A 25,955-nucleotide genomic window follows, 5' to 3' on the forward strand; every position below is an offset into this window, starting at 1 on the left:
GTGTGTGTAACCCTTTTCTAGAGTTCATTAAGACATGCATGCAGATAAGAAGGTCTACAGTCAGACCCTATACTCCCAGACTAATTAAGGTATGCGTGATCTCTCTTTGTCAGCGGATAATGAGAGAGAGAGAGAGAGAGAGAGAGAGAGAGAGAGAGAGATTCTTAGAAAAAGATTTATGATCTTTTGATCTGATAGAAAATGAGATGAGAATGTCGACAGCATACGGTCGGAAACTTTAAACCTTCATTAATTCTAATCTCAGGCCAAAGGATTGATAGTTTTTTTTTTTCTCTAGACTTGCATTTTACTACTACTAATATATTATAACTGTGCATTTTTTTTTTATAGTAAGCTACTTTTTTTCACTTAACTACGAAATGTCTGAACTGCTAAAAGTAGCCTACGGAAGTACTGGTTCATCGGGACTTTATTCCAGTACTTAATGGATGACGACAGAGAAATCTAAACCTGTATCCTGAAGACGACATCCTGTCACAATCCTGTGTGTTACATCTACAACCACCTGACATTCATGTACACAATGTCGACGAAAGACCCAAATTTTATTTCATTCTATATTTTGCCAGGCCCTCTTAGCAAAGTATGTATATAAACTGTCAAATTATATCTTTAAATTCCAATTAAGAAAATAAAAATAAAAAGAATGAAATAAACTGTACTATCCTACTTTAACCCTTACTGAAATCCAAAAGTAAAGTAGTGCAATTTAAGTTTGAGAGATATATCGGCATTAACGGTAACACTGGCAAGCAGAAAGTCTTTCCAGACCAATTGGTTTTTAAAATTTGTTTTCATTTTGAATTTGAAAAGTTAGTGATTTTTTTTTAAACAGCTTTTATACAATGCTACTTTTATATAGTGCTACTTTTATATAGTGCTACATTTAGAAAGTGCTACTTTAATGCTTATATCATACGCATAGCGCTTTGGTCCAATCTCATTTGTTGACAAGTGGGAGGGGGGGGGAGGTGGTATCGTGAAAAAGGTTTCCGTGCTGCCTTTGGGAATTCGGGTGTCGAACAGGTGTTTACGATGTGGCAACGAGCTATTGGTCTAAACTGCCCACAGGTTGTGACGTTGCCGGTCGGTGTTTGGGTCTTCTGTAACGAATAGTCTCGGTCTAATTCGGCTTGTTTGTCCCAACATGAAGCTTGTTGAGAATGGAAAGGAATCTTGTAGGGCTCCCAAGCATGGAGAAAAACCATCACAACTTACCGTTTCCAATGCCTTAGTAAGGGTCAGGTTCGAATTCCATACATTGTTTTGTACCTTTGTCGCCTAACAAATATGTAGCCTTTATCTACCAGCTCCGAAGTCATATTGGCTCTCAGCACCTTGTCCTCGTTAGTCAGCCAATCAAATAATATAAAAATATAAATAAAATAAGTGCAAAGATCATTCCTGCTATTGACACAAAAGTAACGCATACCATCGTATCCTTGGACACAACAGTTGTGAATATTTAACCAATTTTCTAAGCACTCCCAGTGTTGTAGTAGTTAAATATTCTCCGATAAATTGTCCATTTATTGTGCTGATTGGTGTATGATGTATCACAATCTTTTTTTACATTTACCTATCCCTTAGTCTGTTGGACCGTTAGGGCACCATGCAAGATTTGTCGACCGTCTTTCTCCATTCCTCTCTCTCTTTTGCCTTAGATAGAGCCTCTTTCAATGGTAGGCCCGTCCATTCTTTTACGTTGTCTTCCCATCGCTTTCTCTGTCTGCCTCTTCTTCTTTTTTCTGGTACTGTTCCCTGAAGGAGTCTTTGCAAGCCCCGAAGACCTTGTAATATAGAATTTTAAGCTTGCGTTTTTTTTACGATAGTTAGCAGGTCATCGTGGGGGGCAATTGCTGTAGTACCGTAACCCTGTCTCTAATCTCTTGGTTTGTGATGCGGTCTTTAAATGTGATATCTCGGATCCTTCTGTAGCATCTCAATTCCAATGCTAGGATCATACTCTGCAGTCAGCGTCCAAGACTCGCAAGAATACAAGAATGTTGCCATGACAAGGGAGCGCATCAGTCGGACTATGCTTTTGTCTTTCCATGTTTTTTTAAAGTTTTGCAAGGGCTGCTGTGGACTGTGCTATTCGGGCCAGTAGTTTAAGTTTCGTTTCCTTGCCTGAGACAATAGCTGCGAGGTATTTAAAACTATTGACACTTGTCATCTTTTCAACTCCAATACTGATGTCCCTTTTAAGGCCAGGTTGACTATTGATCTTAATTTGTGTTTTTTTTCGGCATTTATTTGCATGCTACCGTATACATCATATTGCTTTTCAATGTTCTCTAAACGCATCACAAAGTTAGACATAATTTTAAGATATCAGCAACTTTCTTACAATTTCAAGTAGTACATTTGAGCACAAAGATACATAGTTTGCCTCTTTTACCTTACGAGCCAGTAACTGATTTCGACATGTGTGGTTAATTAGTTTGAATAAAGGTTGAAGTTAATTTAGGTGATTTTGTATTACCAGATGCACCTCTTTTAAGGATAAACCATCAAGGTGCGAGCTCCAACAGCGAGATCGTAGGCGTCGCCCACGCCTTGCGCCGCATTTAGCGTTAACTATCATAGTTGAGAAAGATTGTTAGTCAGAAAATTCTCACCTTCTCTATTCTTTCTCTCCGTTCACTATTTCACTTTGTTTCTATCATTTGTTCTCTTTTTACCTCATTCTTTTTATTACGCTCTTTACATTTTTTCTTCTTTCACTCTTCTACTCTTAACCAAAGTTTGATTCCCCCCCCCCCTCTACTCTTTCTCAAACATCTATCAGATTTTTTTTTTTACTTTATCTCTATGACTCGTTCTCTTCCTTTTTGTTTTGTTTTGTCGTTCTCAATCTTTTTTCCTTCTACCATCACCCTTTCTTTTTTCTCACTTTTTCTTCAATTATTTCTTTTTCTATCTTTTATTTTTCTCTCTTTAGCTTTTTTTTTTTTTTTTTTCAAATATATTAACTTTTTTGTCTCTTTTTTCTTTACTATTTCTTTGCCGGTCTTTTTTTTTTTTCTTCTTCTTTGTGTCTTTGTTTCTCCATGCAACATGTTTCGATACTAAGATGGCGTGTCCAACTAAATTTAAATTTATGCCAAACAATGTATTGTGTGGCTTCTCGGGCGACAAATTGTGATATCAGCCATTACAATATTTTAAAAGGCATTGGGTAAAGTGTTTGCGAAAATTTTTTTTCTATGCCTGATGTTGTTAAGGACAGTTGTGCCGGGTAGATCTGATGTCAACGAAAGTTTTGTTTTGAAGCTATGACAAAAGCTTTTTGTTTTCTTCCACTTCACATCGACGAATCAGATTGAAATTGTGCACAATTCTTCATTGACAAAATACGAGTCATTCAAAAAATTAACACATTAATTAAGCAATTAGTGGTAATTAATTTTATGTATGAAAATGGAGAGTTTAACCATGTAGTATTGAGATATATGACAGTGAATTGGAGGTTCTTTCACTTAGATAAGCTCTTATTTTATTTCGATTGCTTAAACTAGGTCTTCTCCACTCTCCCATGTTGGTACCCGTACCGGTACCGGTATCCTTACATATCAATTTTATCTTTCGACCCTTAACATTAGCTTCGTAAATTTTGTTTCTTCATTGTTGAGGAAGGGGATATGGGGGACAATGAGAGCAATGAAGGTTCTCTTGTTCCAAAACGATTCGTATTAGTTTTTTAAGCCACAGAATAGCTTCTTCCTTGTTCAATCAGTTTCTTTTCCCCGACGACAGATCAAGTCTCATAAAAATATTAAAAAACATTTGAACGCTTCACACTTATGAGCAGCTCTTCCTGTGAGATTCTTCTAAACAATTTGCTTGCAAATGGAAAGTTGTTTTAAAAAAAGGATTCCTGGAGGGGGTTGCTGGAAACTGTTTACTGTCCTGTTCAAAGTAAATGATCTATTGAATATATTTCACGTTTCAAGTTGAGATAATGAAAAGGAATTTTACAAAGAATAACTTCTCGAGCAAGCTGTAAGATACATCGAGGTTTTCCCTGGGCTGTAAGAAACATCGAGGTTGTCCCTGGGTTGTAAGAAACATCGAGGTTGTCCCTGGGTTTTAAGAAACATCGAGGTTGTCCCTGGGTTTTAAGAAACATCGAGGGTGTCCTTGGATTGTAAGAAACATCGAGGGTGTCCCTGGGTTGTAAGAAACATCGAGGTTGTCCCTGGGTTTTAAGAAACATCGAGGTTGTCCCTGGGTTTTAAGAAACATCGAGGTTGTCCCTGGGTTTTAAGAAACATCGAGGTTGTCCCTGGGTTTTAAGAAACATCGAGGTTGTCCCTGGGTTTTAAGAAACATCGAGGTTGTCCTTGGACTGTAAGAAACATCGAGGGTGTCCCTGGGTTGTAAGAAACATCGAGGTTGTCCTTGGACTGTAAGAAACATCGAGGTTGTCCCTGGGTTTTAAGAAACATCGAGGTTGTCCTTGGATTGTAAGAAACATCGAGGGTGTCCTTGGACTGTAAGAAACATCGAGGTTGTCCCTGGGTTTTAAGAAACATCGAGGTTGTCCTTGGATTGTAAGAAACATCGAGGGTGTCCCTGGGTTGTAAGAAACATCGAGGTTGTCCTTGGACTGTAAGAAACATCGAGGGTGTCCCTGGGTTGTAAGAAACATCGAGGTTGTCCTTGGACTGTAAGAAACATCGAGGTTGTCCCTGGGTTTTAAGAAACATCGAGGTTGTCCTTGGATTGTAAGAAACATCGAGGGTGTCCCTGGGTTGTAAGAAACATCGAGGTTGTCCCTGGGTTTTAAGAAACATCGAGGTTGTCCCTGGGTTTTAAGAAACATCGAGGTTGTCCCTGGGTTTTAAGAAACATCGAGGGTGTCCTTGGATTGTAAGAAACATCGAGGGTGTCCCTGGGTTGTAAGAAACATCGAGGTTGTCCCTGGGTTTTAAGAAACATCGAGGTTGTCCCTGGGTTTTAAGAAACATCGAGGTTGTCCCTGGGTTTTAAGAAACATCGAGGTTGTCCTTGGATTGTAAGAAACATCGAGGGTGTCCCTGGGTTGTAAGAAACATCGAGGTTGTCCTTGGACTGTAAGAAACATCGAGGGTGTCCCTGGGTTGTAAGAAACATCGAGGTTGTCCTTGGACTGTAAGAAACATCGAGGTTGTCCCTGGGTTTTAAGAAACATCGAGGTTGTCCTTGGATTGTAAGAAACATCGAGGGTGTCCCTGGGTTGTAAGAAACATCGAGGTTGTCCTTGGACTGTAAGAAACATCGAGGGTGTCCCTGGGTTGTAAGAAACATCGAGGTTGTCCTTGGACTGTAAGAAACATCGAGGTTGTCCCTGGGTTTTAAGAAACATCGAGGTTGTCCTTGGATTGTAAGAAACATCGAGGGTGTCCCTGGGTTGTAAGAAACATCGAGGTTGTCCTTGGACTGTAAGAAACATCGAGGTTGTCCCTGGGTTTTAAGAAACATCGAGGTTGTCCTTGGACTGTAAGAAACATCGAGGTTGTCCCTGGGTTTTAAGAAACATCGAGGTTGTCCTTGGACTGTAAGAAACATCGAGGTTGTCCCTGGGTTTTAAGAAACATCGAGGTTGTCCCTGGGTTTTAAGAAACATCGAGGTTGTCCTTGGACTGTAAGAAACAGCGAGGTTGTCCTTGGGTTGTAAGAAACATCGGGATTGTCCTTGGACTGTAAGAAACATCGAGGTTGTCCCTGGGTTGTAAGAAACATCGAGGTTGTCCTTGGACTGTAAGAAACATCGAGGTTGTCCCTGGGTTTTAAGAAACATCGAGGTTGTCCTTGGACTGTAAGAAACATCGAGGTTGTCCCTGGGTTTTAAGAAACATCGAGGTTGTCCCTGGGTTTTAAGAAACATCGAGGTTGTCCTTGGACTGTAAGAAACATCGAGGTTGTCCTTGGACTGTAAGAAACATCGAGGTTGTCCTTGGACTTTAAGAAACATCGAGGTTGTCCTTGGACTGTAAGAAACATCGAGGTTGTCCTTGGACTGTAAGAAACATCGAGGTTGTCCCTGGGTTTTAAGAAACATCGAGGTTGTCCCTGGGTTGTTGGAAAAGTGTCTTTGAATAGCGTCGTGTTCTCATGTCGTTTTCTTCTTGAAATGAACATTACATTGCAGTTCATGTCTAGCATTGTTGACCATGAACATCTCAACACGCTATCACGTGTCTGCATCCAAGTCTTGTATCGTATCAATTTGTTGTGCCAGGCACAAACAGTTTTATTATTATCTTGAGGTAGTTAATGAGTCGCTTGTGCTAGTAGACTAGGAAACACTCATAGAGATGTCAATCATGTTTATGTAATTACTATGTCAATCTATTAGGTATATCTTCAGTACCGGCCTAGCCTTCCTAATGCTACTTAGCACATACCCAAGTCATGTATACACCACTCAGCAGTCGTCAATCAAGACAGTTCGGACCAGTACATTGAGTCAGTTAAACAAACACACTGTCACAAGATTCAGATTTTTGAAACTTTTAAACAAAGAATATTTTAGCTTTTATTGCAATTCTGAGACTGAGATAATTTTAATTTGTAACAATCTTGTAAGACATCATTTGTTTTTTCGTTAATTGAAAGGCATTTTTTTTTTTTTTTTTAAATTTTCACTAAGTTTTTAATTTTTTTTTTTTTACTTTTAAAGATTTAAATTTATGTCTTTTTTTCCTCCTTCTAATAGATGAGTCATTGCGCATGCTTGAGCAGATCATTTAGCACTTCCGGACTAATTTCCTTCTCTCGGGACTGAAGAGCTTCAAATATTAGGAGGGCGTCTGGCTTTGTCTCAGACACCCAACTAACTCATCAGCCGCCCCATCATGCCAAGCCACCCCAACACCCTTCTGGCTATTCTCAAGAATCATTCTTCAAGCAATTAAAACTTTAACTTGTGTGTGTGTGTGTGAGAGAGAGAGGGAGAAGAAACAACAACAATGCGTTAAAGAAAAAAAAAAGTGGTTTTCAGCCTAAATTTCCATGAATCATTTCAACAAATTTGAAGAACAAAGAGGAGCCAGATTTTTTAAAAAGTCTTGTTGCGTCTCGCACGTTACCACAGAGAAATAAATAAATCAGTTGTTCACAACATCTATCATAGTCGTGTAAATATTTAAAAAAAAAAAAAAAGTGAACTAACCCAAGTTTTCCTGAAGTTCATTCCTTGCACGGCGAATTTTCGGCTTTAAGTGTCAGCATTCCCAAAGTTAATAACATAATTAATACAGATACGTCATTGCTCAGATTAGTAGCTAGGAATACTAAGACACTTGAAATATTGAGCCTTAATCTTCGGAGACAAACCTTATAGAATATATTATTAATAAAAACAAAACACTGGCCATTAGTTCTTCAAATATGTTGAAATGATATCTCTGACTCTCTCTCTCTCTATATATATCTAAGTACATTTCATAGACGTAATACAAAGAAAATGAGCCCAAATTGTTTGAAATTGGAATAAAAAACAAAGTTTTATTTTGTATGTGCACATTTGTCAAAATTGTATTTTCTGGTCCATGAGTCCAATAATCGACTTCCAAGCAAGTTTCCAAACAAATGAACAGTCTCACGAACAAGGTCTGTGTTCAGTCATATCTCGATCTGACCAATGATGTTGATTTGAACAAGACGAATACCAAATGCAGAAGATTAAAAAAAAAACTCTCAACAATTTCAAACGAATGTGACGATGAAACTAAAACGACCAAAAACAACAGCAACACTTAGAGAATGAGTCAACTACAGTTGGAGAATACAAACACTGGAGAGTGATACAGCGGATGTGCAAGGAGATGTTCTATGTACAGTGGTAGACTGAAGCCTGAAATAGAACAAAACATAATAAGCTAATCTTTTCAAGTCCAAAATATACGCGGACTCTTACATTAACTTAACATATATGTAAAATTACTTTTAAAAGTGTTTTGCAATTTACATGTAGATTCTTTTTATATCTGATAAATAATAGTCTCTGCCTATTTCTATACCCAAGAAGACTATTCCCGAATAATGAAAGTTCTTCCCTATATCAACAGACCACAGCAAGACTTACCTATACATGTGTCTGTTGAAATTATTTATACACAAAGTTAAATCTGAAACAAATGAAAAAATGTTGATAAGACTTGAGAACATTGATTAATACATTGCCAATAAGGGCAAAAACTAAATGGTTTTGTTGCTCAAAATCGACACAAGAAGACTTGCTCTCCCAAAAACACAATTTCTAATGATTGTAAAGCCCCCAGTCAAGTCCAAGCAACAGAGTTCATTAAGATGACATAAGACCCGTGATGTTGCAATGACGCTAAGAAGATAGACCTGACTGATGAAGTCCAACACAACAGAACGTTGTGGCGCGATCTCATGCACATGCATGCAAACTGACGTCATTAACCAGTGACAAGCTGTCCCACTCGGTGTCGTGCACCAAGCTTTATGTCAGAGACTTGAGGGACAGTATGTACACTGACAGGGGTCAGCGTTGTTTGCACGATGCACTTTTAGAAGCATCTTTCGAGTTTCTGAAACTATCGTTTGACCTTTCTTTATCTTACATTGGGAACAACAACGTCAATGATGAGTCATGATCCCTTCAGTGTCCAATTATATACAACCCCTAGAGTCTATCTACCGATATCACTAAAGTGGTAAAGACAGGGTTGGCACCCCATCCTGATCAAACATTTACATTACAAGCGACACAACCCCTCCCACTTAACAATAAGCCTTTTGTTCGTTTAATCACTACTGAAAAAAAAAAACCCACTAAAATAGGGTACCAATTTTCAAAAGCTCCCAAAGGTCAGAAGGGTGAGTGAGGAGCCATGCACAAAGCCAATGACCCCTGTCCGCACACCATGCAGACAGTGAGCACCACCGGAACAGAAGGCGCACGACGACAATAGTCCAGTGCTTTGACCTGCGGTCACAATGCATCTACTGGCCAGCCCCAGGCATCTCAGCCACGTGCCAAGAAGAAAGAGCTTTCATTGATTGCTACCTGCAAATAATCTGTCCACTCATCACCCTCCCCCCCCCCAAATCAGCCACCAATAACAACAAACGTCATTTTGATAACGCTCTCCACCGAGCGTTCAGTTCCTCGACCTTTAAAAGATCTCTTCTTGTTTTGTTTGAAATAAAATACTGGGCAGTTTGAAAGCAACTTTTAGTCTAGAACTCAGATATATGCCAAAGAAGAAACTCTCTTCTTCTAAGAGTATGGATTGTCTTTAAGACCAAAGAAACCTTTATAGCAGAAATTCAAACAATTGTCGCTCGTTAATTAGGATCATTCTTCAGGAACTTGAGACAAACTCAATTCTAGCATTGTTGAAATAGTTCTGGTGAACACTACAACTTCAAAGAATTGAAAAAAAAAATAAATTGGAGAATATTAATACATGGATACTATCTGGATCTCAAAAAGAAATCTGTGACACTGTGCTCAATAGAATCACAACGAAATTGTATTGTTTAGTTTCATTCTCTTGTTTACTTCTAAACAACATACGAATAAAAAATCAGCAAAGCAACAAAAATAAAAAAATAAAAAATCAAGGCTTCGGTCAATGTTCTCTGCGCTGGTCAATGATTCATCGGACAGTTTATGGACATATGCACCCAACTATCGCCCCAATTTTTTTTTTCGGTCATTTTCCTGAACAATATGCAGCCCTCGAGGTACTCTACGGTAGCACTGCCACCTGAATTCGAAACCACAGGGACAATGCCCTTAAGGTGGACAAACCTGTGCAGACCCTCCCCACTCCCTTCTAGCCACCTGACCCAAAGTGGCGGGGTGGACCACTTGTCAACACTACTCACACTACGCAGTAACACCCCCCCCCCCTCGACAAGTGACAAAACAAAAACCTGCCGGTTTATATACGGTACGTCGAGGCGACCGTCCAATCAACAGCTCATTTGACACGTATTGAAAAAATAATGTCTACAATAGGGTTCTAGAACTAGCGGAGCTCAACCGCCAAGTCCAAATAGTAACTTAATAGTTCGTTTCATTTTTGGAAATATGCAACGAGACAGGAACTATAACAATGCTGAAATGCCAAATCGCACTTAACTGTAATTGTATATCTGCATGAATCAATGTTACTTCCTGGGACACTAACTGTTCATTCAATGACATTTAAAATGTAATTAATTAAGACCTATCAAAGAGATCTCCACAACCGATTTAAATACTTGAAGTATTCGGCATAAAGACACGATTCCATTTCTTGTGCTCATTTATTCATAGAAGCTACTCCAACATCGCCCACTATAAAATGATGAAATCTTTAAACAGATCCTCACTAGAAATCAATGAGAAGGTGGCAAGTAGCATGTTTTGTCCTTTGTTTCCCGAAGTTCTACCATACAACCTAACCCTTATCAGACCTATGCAGTGAACAAAGTCACTCTCCAATGCAAACATTAAAACGTGAGCCAGCAGACAACTGTAAGCTACATTTTCCCGCCTATACAGAACACGGTAACGCAGGACTCATACTCACATACACACAAAAGGGAGAGAATAGAAAAAAAAAAAAAAACAGCGCGTGCCGAGATTAGCTTGCCAATAGAACAAAGGTTAAAGGTGCTGGGTTCAGATGGATGTCGTCTGTGACGAAAGGCGGTCGCGCGTGCAACACCACCTGTTTGGGATTGAACAACCAATAATTGACGTCTGCTGCGAGATATTCCTTTCAATGTACTCTCCCCCCCCCCCTTTCTGCCTCCCGAAATAAATATTCTCCCCCCTTCTCTTACCACCTGAATCTGTTCCCGGTTGAGTTGATTTGAAGCAATCTTTTCAATTCAGAGCCCCTTTTCATTTCATTACAAATCTATTGACCCCGAAATAGCAGTGAGGACACGCGACTTTGTTGGTGTAAGGGATGCATTGTATGTCAGTGAAACATGGCCACATAGGAATGATACACATTTACAGGCTACCATCAACAGAAAGAACGAGTCTCAGACTGTTGTCCCCCCCCCCCCCCGAACAATTACTTGTCTATACTTTCCCCACAAATAGACTACCAGAGTATTGAAAGAAAAACGAAGAGTTCCAAAAGAAATGTTGAGTTTCTGCTTAATTCATTAAAAAACAAAAGAAAACAAAGAACACCTTACAGATGATGTCAAGGCCACATCTGTTTCTTTAGCCAACTGTTAACAAGGGCGTCATGTGGACAGCACAACGACCAACCGCCATTTCTTCCCGCAACTAATGTCTGGTACCCTTTAGAGCTGTCTGGACTAGGAATCCCGAAATAAAAAATCCGAGGTTTCACAAAGAATCGAACCCAAGACCCTTCGGTTAGGAAGCCAAGAGCGTTACCAGTAGGCCACTAAGCTCCCATTTTAAGTGCAACGAATAAAAAAAAAATATGTCGTCAAACAAAGAAAAAAAAAGCCCTTCAAATTAAACAAAATTATCAGACAGTAGGGCCGCGCTTTAAAGGTTTGTATTCTACCTACTCCCCAATCTTTCAGTTCTCGGCTTTCAATGTCCGAAACAAAAAAGTATATCTACTTGTCGGTTTCATTCAAAGGACAAGCAACGACAGTCCAGACAATACACCCAGCAGCCCGCAGTGCAGCTGCATTGACCTCTGGCTCCCTTGATCACCTGCAACATCTTAAGACGGCGCACGCGCTGACCACTCGAATGGCCGTCCTGGAAAGGTCCTTTCAGGTCAGCGTCAGAACGAGCCAGGACACCCCTTCCCATATTCCGCAGGAGAGGTCATCTGTTGTTTCTTAAGAGCCCGCAGCAATTAACGTCTCGGGTGGGTGCAAAGAGGAGGAACTTGAAGGTTCATAAATCATTGAACTATCTATCCAACAATGCAGCCGTCCGTCAATCCTGTTTTGTTTTTTTTAAACCTTTATTTATTTGGCCAGAGAGATTTCTCTTACCAAACAAAGCTAGACATTTGCAAACCAATGTGTTCACTCAACACCAAAGTAAATGAAGTCCGCTCCGAACAAAGACGCAAGGCATCCGTATCCTATTTTCACATCATTCACCATTTCCAAAGCCAATTATGCTATCATGCTTCATCTTACTAAACACTGGTTACCAAACTAAGTGTCCATGCCTGCACCACGTCTGACTGATCTATCTGGCTGATGGACGGCCATTGATAGTTTCACTTGAGTGCGCTCCGGACATGCAATGACAAGGTGGACAAGTTACCGCCCCCCCCCCCATCCACATTTACTCTTTCTAAAGCGTGTCCCATTTATGTCATTTCGCGCGATATTTCTGGAACTATTATCCCGGAGGTCGGATGACTCAAGATATGGGGGTTCGTCATTACGTAATAAGCCCATCTTACCCGCTGGTTAGAAAGAACAAAGAAGCTCAGGCGTGTCTTGCAACTGCTCTCTCGCTCTCTCTTCCTACCCTTTGGGGTGTGTCACCAAACAAAATGACACCAGTCCAAGACAAGCAACCAATCAAACCCCACAATCCTTGATGCACGTAGAATCTTTCCAAAACGTGATTGATGCAACCTTAAACACTGATGACATCAGACAAGTACTGCTGGAAGGCTAGAACTTAGTGATTACAAATACAGAGAGAGATATATATACTTTCATTCAACTGCCAAAAAAAATGTTGAAAAGTTTAAGATTTTTTGTTTAATTCCTCGGCAAGATGCCTTTTGGGTATATATAATATATAATGCAATACTTCAGATACTACTAGTATTAATATGTATACATCAGTGTTTCTGTCAAGAAAATAAAAAAGGGGGGGGGTGTCAAAACAAACAAATAAAAGAACTACGTTGTCGACTGGCTCCTAGTCCCACGGCCTGGAACAAAGTCAAGAAAGAAGGGGAGTACATGGTGAGGGGTGTGAGTGGAGAGAATGAGCACAAATCATTGAATGATTTCATTTAAAGTAGACCCCCCCCCTTTCTCTTTTTGTTCTCTTCCTGAACCAATCACGAGTTGCCGATGCTAGTCTTGAAGCATTAAGTCGTGCCACCCCTCCCCCAGGGTCTTGGAGCATGGAGTTGTACCCAATGTTGGAGCAAAGAATGAGTACTCACTCTTTCTTCTCGGCTCTTTCTTTGTCACCCCCAAATGTTCCCCCCCCTTTTTTTTTCCTACGCACCCCCACAGTTTTCTGTACAAACAAAGTGTGAAAGAAATCGTCAGCAACTAGCTGTACACATCATCCAAGAACATGGCTCTGAGAGAGGACATCCCTTTGTTCTCCAACATGAAGTGTTCAACAGAAATAGCAACAGAGTTCTACTCAAGTTCAAACTTAACGAAATGACTACACCGACCAGCTTACTTTCATATCTTACATGAAGAAAACTTTCAACAATGTCTACAATGGACACGACATTGTGGAGACAATGAACAAGTGTAAAACAAGTAAAATATACAAAAAAAATACTTTAGGTCTTGAGCCATCACGATGGAAGGTCAACGCGAAAGCCACCGAGTTATTCAAGTACTTATAAAAATAGAAGGTTATCTAGTTAGCAAAGAATTTGAAACGAAAGAACTGATTCTCTGCACAAGGTAGTTTAGTACATTTTCTAAATAAAAAAAAAAGTTAATTACAACTAATAGACTAACTTTGAATGCCACAGAAACAAAAAATATTTTTACAACTCCTCAATTCAAGTTGCACATTCATGGTCACAAGATGGACGTCTCGAAAAAGACTCTAACGATTTTCTTTTTAAAACTAAATTGACAATTAATGTATATCTGATGGAAAGATCTGACAACATAAAAGAAACTAGTTTGACCGTTGTAATGTTTCAAAGTATAAAATATTTTTTTAAAATTTAAATTCGGCTAGAGAACTAGAACAGACTACCTATTTCCCCACTTAAGTCCTATGCATTAAACATTTCAATAAATTAATGGACGTTCAGGAACATTTTGCGCACTGTCTTCTAAGACTAGATCTAGAGGCTTATCGAGATTAGATTTAGTTATATACGCTTAACCAGGATTTTTTTGTGTGGGGCGGGGGAATTGGAGAGGGTAAGAAAATTTTCATTTTTTTAAAAATCATTTATTACTTATTAAAGAGTAAACTATTCGCTCTAACGAAACAGTGAATCAGTTTCATAAAGAAGGATTTTTTATAAAGTTTTTTTTTTACTTGTTTGGAATTATTTTGTAACGCAATTTAGAAAAAAATAAAAAAAAGGTCAGCTAAAATGGAAGTTGTAGATCATTGACTAGAACCTAGCCAGTTGGACAATGATCAAAGTACAACGAAACGTGATCTCAAATGTAAAGCTCAACGTAGTTCAATCGCGGGAAGGGGATAGGGAGCGTAGGTTGGACATGCTAATGACCCTTTTTGAGCTCTTGCATCTAACTCCATGGTACGTGAGCGGGAAATACTAGTACGACTCTTAAAAACTCAATCCTACAGAGTTTGTTTTTGTTCCTCTCTACGTCTGAGTGGAAGAAAGAAGTTGTGAGCAGGCTGTAATAGCATTGTGTATTCATGAGCCTTTAGAAACAAGGACGCTTTGTAACAGCAGCTGCAGCCCTCACGCTCACCCGAAACTTTCTTTATGCAAGACCACCTGTACCCCGTTACCGCCGACATTACTAGAAAGCGCTTTTTTTTTCAACATATCGGATGGAACAGAGCCTAGCAGTACATGCGTGCGTTTCGAAGGCAACAACCAGAGGCGGCGCCGGGAGTAGGGGCAAGTTTAGAACACAAGCTGATATAATGTTATTTTTTTTACAATCCATCCAATCGTAGATTCATGATTGCAGCGAAAATTAGAAGCGCGGGGTGTATATCCATTGTGGGTCCGTAAGGCGGCTCTCCTGCACCAAGTGCGTAAGCTTCCACAAGTAAAGGCAAAAAAAAAAAAAGTTATTCTTATATCAATCAGCAGTAGTTCCTAAAATGAAGACAACACTGTCAATTGTTTTCTATGAACTTCAAGCAATGTCTAGAATTTGATGGTCAGCTCTTCGGCGGTAAAGGGGGCTAGATATGTACAACTTAAGAGATTATTTAATGTGTATCCCACATTGCACACTTTAGTGCTAGCTAAAGAAGGAGTAGGTGAAAAAGTCCAACTGCAGACTAATACCGAATTAAAAACGACCAGGAAAAAGAAACTGCTGTCAAATAGGTTTAAGTGGTATGCCAGGAAAGCGAATCAAAGTAGATGAGCAGAAAATTAATTTGGCCATTGGACGACGAAAATGGCTTAGAAGTTATTCATTTGAAAGCGTGTCCTATTTGAAGGCCAATGAGCGCATCACAAAGGTTTGTTCAAGTATAAACAGCACTGTTTGTTTCGATGTCTAATTACCTGACACGAGTGCAAGCTCAAGCTATTCTCGAGTTTTTAAAAGCAAGAAACAGTCAGATGAATTCATTCACAAATAATGCAGGATTATTTTTCTTCATATTTAAACATATCGTGAATACTTGCAACAGTGAATGAAATATTTAAATAGAATATGAATAAAAGAAAGAAAGAAAGAAGAAAAAAAAGAAATAAAAGGGGAGGCAAAGAACGAAGAGAAAGAAAGAAAAAAAAAAGGGGGGGGGGAGATGCTAAAAGAAAGAACCAACGGGAGATAACATATACAGTCAGTAAAAGATCAAGCAGTAAGGAGTCCAATACTAGAATAATTTGTCCATTCGAAGGGTCACCCCCCCCCCCCTCCTATCCCATGACACAAGTCACGCCCGGCACGCTCTCATCGTCCGCGTCAGACTGGTCCATCTGACGCAATAGGTCACCAGCGATGACTTGACCCTATTGTCCACGGTTGTGACGGTGAGTTGGGAGTGAATAGCACTCACACCTGTCCGCACACTGGCCAGCATACCAAACAGTATTAGCACGCAGCCCTCCCGACCAGTAGGAGCCCCTTGTTCTGGTTAGAGACTGGGTATTAGTAAATCAAGCACGCCGCTGGGACAACAGGCAACAATGGACGGTACAATACCGAAAGAGATTTGGAGAAAATGCTAATTTCCCCGGACAGAGCAACGTAACAATAAGTCGGATGTCCCAACACACTCTAGAAATATAGATGTACTAGGGTATTTCATCAGTGCCCATTACTTCTAAAGATATTGCAAAACCTCATTTAATGTTTAAAAACAAAAGATGAAAAGATACAAATAAAAAAAAACAACTAATAATAATATATACATATAAATCTTTTTTGTTTATAAACAAAGCTTATCTAAGAGGAAGAACCACAAAATCACTGTGATGTATCTCAATACTGCAGGAATAATCTTTTTTTCTATACAAAACAAACTTAACCAATCAATTACAACTTTTTTTTGTATGTGTTGCCCTCGACTAATAGTGCAGAACTCCAACTTGATGGGAGAAATGGAAGTAAACCTGTACAAAATGTAATAAGGGAATTAACTACACACATACATCCACGTATTACAATAAGTAGTATTTCGATACCAAACAAAATAATCAATTACGAATAATTAATTAATTAATTGGTTATTTTTTTGGGTCAATTCGTGTCTTGTTAGGTACAACAAATAAGTGTGTAAAGTATTCCAGTTGATCAGAGAATGGGTGTGGAAGAAATAACGTTTACAAAAAGTGTACAGGACAGAATGAGTTGATAAAAGCTTTGTAATAAATAGTGTTACATAAAACTCCTGAGAACTATTGGACAAACCCCGAGAAACCCTCGTTGCTTCCTATTTAGTTCTAGCGAGATAACGTTTTTTCCCCACTAGTGTTTACTCAAGAGACCATGCCATCAAAACAAAACAACAAGCCAATAAAATGTTTTCTTCATTGAACTCAATCTAAATGGTTTATGTTCAGTTTACTTGACATGTGACACCTGTATGGAGTGGAACAGAAAACGATTGAAGCAGGCAATGAGGGAGGCAGACAAAGTGCTACAACCCAGCTTTCCCATAGTCCCCATGCGACATGACACAAGAGACATTACCGTAGATTATTTCCCTTAAACAGCCTACACGTAATGAGCTTATTAATAGTCGCGTCAAAGCGCCCCCACCCCCCTTTCCATTTTGGGCCTTCAGGTGGAAATTGTCCAAAATCTCTTTGTGACTCTGACAGGGTGTGGGTGGGGTAAGGGGGGCTTCCTAGGTAATCAACTGTACACTGTCACCGACCTCGCGAGGTCGCGCGCGCGGGTGTGTATGTGTGTGTGAGTGAGTGTGAAGGCATGTTTCCGAAGCTTGCCAACTGCCACCCGCAGGTGCGCGGTGAGCGAATGCTTCAAATGAAACTGAGCCATTGTTCTCCCAGGTTCACCACAGACTCAACCCTCTAACCCCCCCCCCCCCCCCCCCCAAAGCACGTCGCTTCTCTGCGGTAACCAGTTTCATTTCCCACTTCCAAGTTGACCTACTATTGACACTTGTCACCATTGCATGCACTAAACAAAGGGACATTACAACTGTACGTTTCACGAGCCAACCATGTTACATTTAGTTTACAGCAAGTATTGTCCTATACGTTATGTTATACAATCACTGCTCGAGGGGTATAAACATCTCAGAGACCTGACAATGGGGCCCCGAGTTCGAATCCCGACTAGAGCTATAGTTGTGTTTGCTGAGCAGCTAAAGGCAATAAAGAAACCTTCTCCCAATACATCCCCGCCACACAACAGAAATTGTTATAGTGCACTTAGCATGCTATAGCAATGAAAGATGTATCAATACAAAACAAAGTTGTTGAGTTATGCTGTACTAATACAAGATACTTTTTAGATGTGCAATAAAAGATGAGTTCTGTACTAGAAGATAGGCTCTACAAGAGGATACAGCAAACTAAAGTTGAGCTCTCGTCAGTTCTCACAGAAGTGTATGTTGTACAAAGAAAGTGCGTCAAGCTCTCTATGTGCGCAGACCTATGACTGTGTGATGGGACAGCTGCCTAATACTTGAATGTAATGTTACGCGCGCACACAAGTTAAAAGCTACCCGCGTAATGACCGAGTGAAAGCCAGCTCAGGCTACTACATCATTTAGTCGCAAAATATGAACAGAATTTAAAAAAAAAAAAAAAAAAAAAAAAGGGGGATGGGTGTATAATACAGGGAATGGATGCTGAGAGAACCCCCCCCCGGCCCCCCAAAGATAGACACCTTTGTTTAACATACGGGGGAAAAAGGAGGGGGAGGGGGTAAGAAAGTAGAGTGAGTTTGCGGTCGCGCGTGTCCTGCACGCGCCTATCTGTCACAAGACCTCACCTTTTTCCTCTCCCGCCACCCCGAGATAAGGGGACTCACCTGTCTAGAAGGAGCCAGCCAATCAGCACAGAGCTCAACAGGTGCGGCGCGTGCCAGCTGAAAGGTGCGACCATACCTGTAGGTCCCAGCCAAACCTAACTCCTACTGCTGTTGCCATCGCAAGAGGACTTAAATCTGTGTAGATATACCCGCCCCTCACACTCTTACACCATGCACAACTCACGACGCCTTTCTCACGGTCTCCAGGTCGAGACGCGCGCAAAAAACCCCGAATCTCCCGCGAGAAAACTAGAGTTATTGTTAATCAGATTACATTCGTAAGTACCAGTTGTTGCAGCTTCACAAAGGTTCTTTAACCCCAGGGTCTCACGACATAGAAAAACCAGATGCCATTTAGCTTTTTTTTTTTCCTTTTCTGTTTTTGTAAACAAAGACGCTTAAAAAATGATTGAATATGTGGAAAAAAATAGAGAGAGAGAGAGAGAGAGAGAGAGAGAGAGAGAGAGAGAGGGAGGTGGCATGTGAACTAATTAATAAAGAACCTCTACATGCATGCAGTGAAATGACTCTTCGTAAGAGAACCAATTATTTTTTGTGCTATTCAAACTGAAACATAGTAGTAAAAACATGAGATCACAAAAAGTCCGAAACATTCTGAATTTAATTCAAGTTTGAAAACGAATCTAGATCTCTTTTTAATTCAAGCGCAAATTATTGAGATCTTCCCGGTAAGTGCCTGATGGCTTTATTTAAGGGGGCAGGGCGGATTGATGGCCATAAAGGACAGATCTGAAATTTTGAACTTTTTCCCAACTAGCTGATGCTTCCTTTCCCTAGAACTATATTTCACTGTCCATAACAAATGGTTGGAACTGATTTTGAAAAACAAAAAAAACAAAACCGCTAGTTAACTTAAACTCCATGTAATGAGAGCCGACTGAAAACGAAAATGATTTAGTAAGGAACTCTTCAGTGCAGAAAGTCAAAACAAACCTCAAAGCCCCACAAGTCTTGAGCAGTGGTCAGAGTCTTCAGAGTCTTTCTTTCAAAAGTGTGAGTCAGTGGGTCAGACGCTATGAGTAATCCCCCATCCCCTTCTTTGTTTAAGACACCCTCAGTCCACTCTGTCCACTAATTGAGAGGAGATTTGGGGGGGGGGGAGGGAGGGGGGGAGAGGGTCTACACACTCACAGACAGTTGTGCACAAGTGTTATAACAACATCAACAATTCATTCCCAGTTGAAACCATTTCATTCACAGCTCACCCTGGTACCCCACAAGACGGGATGGGGGGGGGGGGGGAAGAAGGAGAGGAAGACAAGAAATAAAGATGGATTGAAGAAAACAAAATCGAGAGGGGGGAGGGCGCTAAAAAGACCGCCCTCCACACCAAACAAAAAAAGATGGAATAAAAAAAAAGTTGGAGGGGCGGACGTCTTTTGTTTCAGTTTCTGGCATCGACTGATCACATCATCACAGAAACCTTTTGAATAGAAACAAAGAAATGGGTGCCAGAGATGTTTCCTTCGTCTTTGTCCATTGAGAACAAGACCCAAACAAAAAACTGACTCACTAGAAACAGACTGGTAGAGAGACATTGACCATTCGACTCCAATGTCTACAGATCAAAAGTGTCACAACTAACGTCCACAACAGTCTATTCCTTCTTTTGCTACATTTGGAAAAGCTAAAACACAGGTTTGAAATTCTTAGCGCTGTAACAAGTGTACTGCAGCTAGAGTCAAGTATCGCCATAGACATCCTATAGGAGGAAGTCACTTCAAAGACTAGCGCTGTAGGATCATTGAACTACGTCCTGGCCTACTTCTGACACAAACTATATGCCTGCTTACACTTTGGACTATTTCCTATTTCAACGAAATAGTACTTCCATGGCAACCAATGTTTTGGAACAGTCCCCCCCCTTTCCTTTTTCCCCCAACCAATTATAGTCTTTTATAACGAGGGCACCAATAGTAAAAAAAAAAAAAGGACGATGATTAAGCTATCCTCCCACCCGCTCCCTACCCATGGAATCAAAGTTCTGGGGTTGGACAAAGACTTGCTGGAGTGGGCAGCCATTGTCCCCGTGAGTTCCATCAAGTCATGTCAAGCGGAAACACAAAAATTGGTGATCCACTGCGCACCCCTCCCCACAATGTTTTTGTTTTATTATCAGTTGAAATCACTGCGCAGTGATTAGTGATGTGACCCCCCCCCAACCCCAAAACATAGCAGTAACACTTGTACCAATCAGTAACGAAAGTTAAGGTCTGGCTGCTTATGGTTCATAAAGACTTAATACTTGATTTCTATGTATTCTTAACTTAAAGTTCTAGGGGAAATAAAAGGTATGTATCAGTCCGAGGTCTGTTATAGTGGGTGAAACTGTGAGCTTGGAGTCTGCATGTAAAAGTGGATATTAAACACCTAAACTTATGGACTAATGAACAAAAGATCAGTAAAAAAAAAAAATTCATTTGAGCAAGGTAAACAAACAATGTAGTTGAGCTGAATAGTTGCTTCAGTTTTAAGACCACACATTTAAAGAGAGTCTAAGAGACTAGTCCTCACATTAAGACCAACCCAAGAACCCGAATGAAGAACTGTGGCAAAGAACAAAGCAGCAGCTCATTGAAGTAGATAGATATCTTTCAGAGAGGCTGGAGGTAGATAGGCTGCAAGCCTGCATACAACATTACAAAAGAAGCCCTCATCTGGAAACCCCAAGGAAACATCAAGAGAGAGGGGGTGGGGGCAGGATTACATGGCGCACAATTTGGAAGCAGATTTGAAGTAGATGGGGACAGTTGTAGAGAGTCGCCCAGAATGCCTAGAATAAGCTGATTAGCATAAGGTGAGACAACAGGCCAATGGAACCTAAATCAAAATTTCATATTTAAGAAATAATGTAATCACATCAAGTATGTATTATTACACATGAAAGGTACCAAAGATTATCAAAATAAAAACACATTTTTTAAAGCCTAGGACACATTCATACTATTGTTTTAGACTGAATTTCTAATGCAAAAACCTGTTTGCAAAGTCAGTAGTAAGTAAGTACTTCATGAGGTTCAATGTAACAATACTGACAGACTAAGGAATCAACAGTAATTAATTAGTAAAAACTAACAAAAGTATACACTGCAAAATATTCATATAATTTCACGCTTAAAAAAACATTCAGTTTTATTATTTGGCATTGATGTTGATCATATATTCCAATGAAAAACTACAATATACTTCTCTATATATTAGATATAGCAAAATGAATACAAGGATCACCACTTCATCCACCAGAAAACTGATGATGGCCTCTTGTTGATAAAAATGTGAAATGAATAAATTTGTCCTAAGACAAAGCAGCTCATCACTCAAGAGGGACAGATTCAGCAAAGGACATTGAATTTACAGATCAGACAATCACAATTTTTAAAAATGTATGAACACATCAATAAAGGGAAAAAATACTGAAACTTCACTAAAAAAGGTTTGCCTTTGAGAAGAAAGATTAAGATAGATAGATGGTTGTAACAGGTAGACATAAGCATTTGACCACTCAATACTTCAGAACACAAAATAAATGTCTACAGTAATATCTGTTCAGCATCAGATGGCTACAAAAAAAAAATAGAAACTGTGCTTGTATTTGTTGAAACCTAAGAACAATGAGAGTAAAACAACTAGGCTATATAAAACATCATATTTCTCAGAGAAAGCTACTTTTTGCAGTAGTTCATTATTCATGCAAAAAAATGTATGGCAGTGTGAAACTTCAGGCACCACATTTTCCTACTTTGGCAGTCAAGCAGAAAATATATTTTTAAAAATGTCCTCCTTTTACCAGAACTTTTATAATTCTATTTATGACAGACATTATAGAGGAGATAATAGTTTATATAGATTATAGTGGCTGAGTAGTAAAGCGCTTGGCTTCCAAGCCAGGGATCCTGGGTTCCATCCCGGTGATGACTGGGATATTTAATTTTAGGATCTATGGGCACTCCTGAGTCCACCCAGCTCTAACGGGTAGGCCTACTAGACATTAGTTGGGAAATAGTACGGCAGTTGGTCATTGTGCTGGCCACAGAAACAGGTGGCCTTTACATCATCTGCCCTAAAGATCGCAAGGTCAGAAAGGGGAACTTTACTTTGACATTCCAAACAATTTAAAAAAAAAAAAAAATTAATTCCATTGCCCACACCTTTTACAAATGTAAAATATTACAATGCTAACAAATGAAATCTTTAACAATATACATTTAGATAAATGTCCAGAAATTAAATATTTTTGTTCTCCAGATAAATTGTTAAAATCTAACTACATTCAATATTTGATAAACTAAAATAACTTTTGCCTTTTTTTTTAACCCCAGTATATGAAGACTTTAAATTTTTCAGAATTGGAATACATAAAGAGACAAATTAACTCCAAAGTGTTAATACTTAAATGGACAGTACATGCCACAGACAAATAACCATGACCTAAGTAACATAATAACAGCACTAGTGCACAATAGTTATAATTATGCTTCAAGCCCCATAAAAATGGTTAACACACTTTGTCCAAATTTTGAGCCCCACCTTCGACAATGCAGCCAATTGTAATCATCTTATATATATAATTCTCTTAGTCGCCTAACCACGAGGGGCAAGCATGCAAGCAGACTCTCTAACCCTCGATGAAAAAGTCAAGGAAAGATAACTTTTTAAATTTCTATGTCAGACTAGAGTTACCATACGTAACTTTCGCTGCGACATAGCACGACTCAGAAAAAAACAAGGTTACTAAGACAGTTTGTGTGGAAGCAAAAAACTCAAAATCGGCTCCCGAAGTGGTCCCCCCAGGCAGGTAAAAGGGCAGGTTTCAATATTTTCAGAAAGAACATCAGAATGAAATTCTATCAAAGACAAATGACAAAGAAGAATGGAGAAAGAAGGTTGACAGATCTTGTGTGGTGCACCACAGGACCAAAGGAAAGGTAAAAGTGAATGCGAAGTTAGATATGAACCTGGCCTAACTGATCTCTTATAATGAATATCTAATTGATCTAATCTTTTTGTAAAGGGTCAATCTCTTATTCAAATCCTCAAGAAAAAAACATTTCCGCAAAAAAAAATAATTGTGAAGTACGTTGTTTTGGTTGTACAGTACAGCAGTAATATGAAAAACAACTTATTAATTGTTGTTTTAAATTATGTCAATACTAAATAGATTTTTTACTCTTAATGTGTGTAAATGTAGTAGTTGGTATGACAGAACTTACATAACTTAGCAATACAAATGTAATAAAAAAAAATTTTCGACAAAAAATCTAAAACCATTTGCATAAATATGTTAAAAATATGATAAATTAATATCTCCCTTTCTAAAGAGCCTACCATGATTGTTACTCTTAATAGTGAACAGTCGTAAAAGTGGTGTATTTTTATGAAACAAACTGCTTGCATAAGTGATTTTTTAAAAATTAGATGTTTCGCTTTCAGAATAGAAAAAAGTAGCCGTTGCATCAGAACTTTAAATGGTCTAAAATATTATGGTGTCAGATTTTCACTATCTTTTCTAGTTTACAAGATCTAAACGGACGGACTGACAGACATTCCCTTTCGGGGGTCGCTTAAAAAGCAGAAAATGGGGGGCGGGGGGGGGGGGGGGGATCTTCTCTTTGGGACACCAACTCTGTTAGCCTTCTCCCGCCCCCTACTGCCCACACATTCCTCGCTCTCCAGCCACAGTCGTTTGCCCAAATGGGGTTATGTTCACCCGCCACACTAAATAGCAGCACATGGTACGCTGCGGGTCAGCTCGTCTGTACTAAAGAAGACAAGGATGAAAATTACCTGGCTAAAGCTTGGGGTAGACTTGAAATGATAGGCCCATAACCTGCTGCATTGTCATACAGCTCAAAGAGAGGCGCTGCTACTAGTTTGTAGTTTCTGGGCACAGCAAACAAAGCTAAGAGAATACAAATATACAACTCTAAGATGACTGGAATGCAAGAATTTTTCTTTACAAGATCAAAACAATAGATTGTTACTGTTAACAAATACTTTTGAACCATAGAAGACATTACTTTCAAAGGGGCATAATCCTTGAATTTACCAAAGTGTTTTCTAAAATAAAATAAAAATTACCCCCCTTTCTCAACACAAACTAATGAGTAAGGTTACATTGAGTAACAGGAGACCCAGACCACTGTTACATTGATGCCATATCTCTTAATGTTGCAGATTCTATCTCCCTTTTTCATATATAAAAAGGGTAATTAACTAAAGGGTTAATTATTTTTTTTTTTATTGATTCATGACTAAACTATAAATAAGTTAAAATGTCCACTCAATATAAGTGAGAGGAAAAGTTGCTCAAAATATTACAGAAAACTAGATAAGCTTTGTTAAAATTAACCCCCTTTCAACCAATCCATAAGATTGTATGGTTTAGACATTGAAAGTATGCATTATTTTAAGGCAGCTATTCTGTCCAGCTTGAATGAAAAATATATTATTTATACTTCATACCAACTTTCAACAATTAATGAGCCTTGTTAAAATTTGTCTTTTTAGATTATGAATTTTGAGATGCATAATATGGCAGATAGAATCAACTTCTTCAACACAACAGGTGGTATCAAAACAATCAGATGGTGCAAGTAAATACAGTTTTGGCATTTTTCATATTCAACATGCATCTCTAATTGTTAAAACAACATTTGAGTACTTAAGCAACCATTCTCTGTATTCAGCATCAAATCATTAGTCATCACATTTACAACTTAGATGTTTTATGTACTAGAACTTCAGCAATTTGTAATTGTAATGCTTGAAGTTAAAATGGCTAGTAGGTTGCACATTATCTGTAATTTTTCTTGCATGTAAAGTTTAAAGTTCAAGTGTTTTAACTAATAAATTGAATTGAACCTCATTACATGGGCTTAGTTTTGCAATTATCAAATTTCATAACATTAAACCGAACCTGAACTTAAGTTAAGATCTGGCAGAACTGAACCCTACTAATTACCAAATTGAGCTCGAACTTAAACCAATTTTATAAGAATGAGTTTGATTCCCATCTCTAGTTAAAGGATAAATGAATGTTATATTAGTATACTAGCACATTTTTTTTCAAGTAAATAAAAAATTGAATTTGTCTGTTTGAAGGACAAAAGATAACTATTACATTGCTAACTGCATGTACTACAAAATTATGTTCTAATAGATAAACTACAACATGGACTCCACAAGTGAAGATATCAAATGTTAAACTATACCTTTCTCTGGCAGTTGCACTAAGAAAAGTCTCTTGTGTTCTTTAGGTTTAGTAATGTGTGCAGGAATATATGGATACTGAAAGTAAATACATATTGTGCTGATTACTGACTTCCAAAATTCACAATATATCAACACGTGTCATTAATTTTTTTAAAGTTATATTTAAATCAGAATTTTACCAGTCTAACCAATGTTTAAATCAACATTAAATCATTTTTTATTCTAGAAACAAATGTTCTTTAAAAATAAAACATTTAAACAAATGTATTTAAATGGACAATAAGTGCAGTAGTCCCGAGTGATGTGATATGAGTTATAATGGGTTGCAGCAGTATATAAAGAGAAACTTTATTTATTATTGAATGTATGCTGCATGATAATAGACAATAGCT

The 25,955-nt window shown here is 38.8% G+C and overlaps 1 protein-coding gene and 1 long non-coding RNA gene across 2 annotated transcripts in view; one reads left to right on the forward strand and one right to left on the reverse strand.

Moving 5' to 3' along the window:
- The window catches only part of LOC129927299 (uncharacterized), a 46,627-nt gene extending 39,475 nt beyond the window's left edge, over positions 1 to 7,152 (forward strand). The window contains exon 2 of the long non-coding RNA XR_008778961.1: positions 6,725 to 7,152. This is a non-coding gene — a long non-coding RNA (uncharacterized LOC129927299). The remainder of the gene's footprint in view (positions 1 to 6,724) is intronic.
- Positions 7,153 to 7,495: 343 nt separating this feature from the next.
- The window catches only part of LOC106060365 (cleavage and polyadenylation specificity factor subunit 5-like), a 28,807-nt gene continuing 10,347 nt past the window's right edge, over positions 7,496 to 25,955 (reverse strand). Inside the window, exons 5-8 of the mRNA XM_013218207.2 lie at positions 25,563 to 25,638; positions 24,136 to 24,250; positions 8,096 to 8,138; positions 7,496 to 7,864 (exon numbers count right to left, since the gene is read on the reverse strand). Of these exons, the coding sequence (XP_013073661.2) occupies positions 8,117 to 8,138; positions 24,136 to 24,250; positions 25,563 to 25,638 (213 nt within the window). The 3' untranslated portion in view covers positions 7,496 to 7,864; positions 8,096 to 8,116. The remainder of the gene's footprint in view (positions 7,865 to 8,095; positions 8,139 to 24,135; positions 24,251 to 25,562; positions 25,639 to 25,955) is intronic.

This window comes from Biomphalaria glabrata, chromosome 7, assembly GCF_947242115.1.
Source record: "Biomphalaria glabrata chromosome 7, xgBioGlab47.1, whole genome shotgun sequence".
In the NCBI taxonomy this organism is placed as follows: domain Eukaryota; kingdom Metazoa; phylum Mollusca; class Gastropoda; family Planorbidae; genus Biomphalaria; species Biomphalaria glabrata.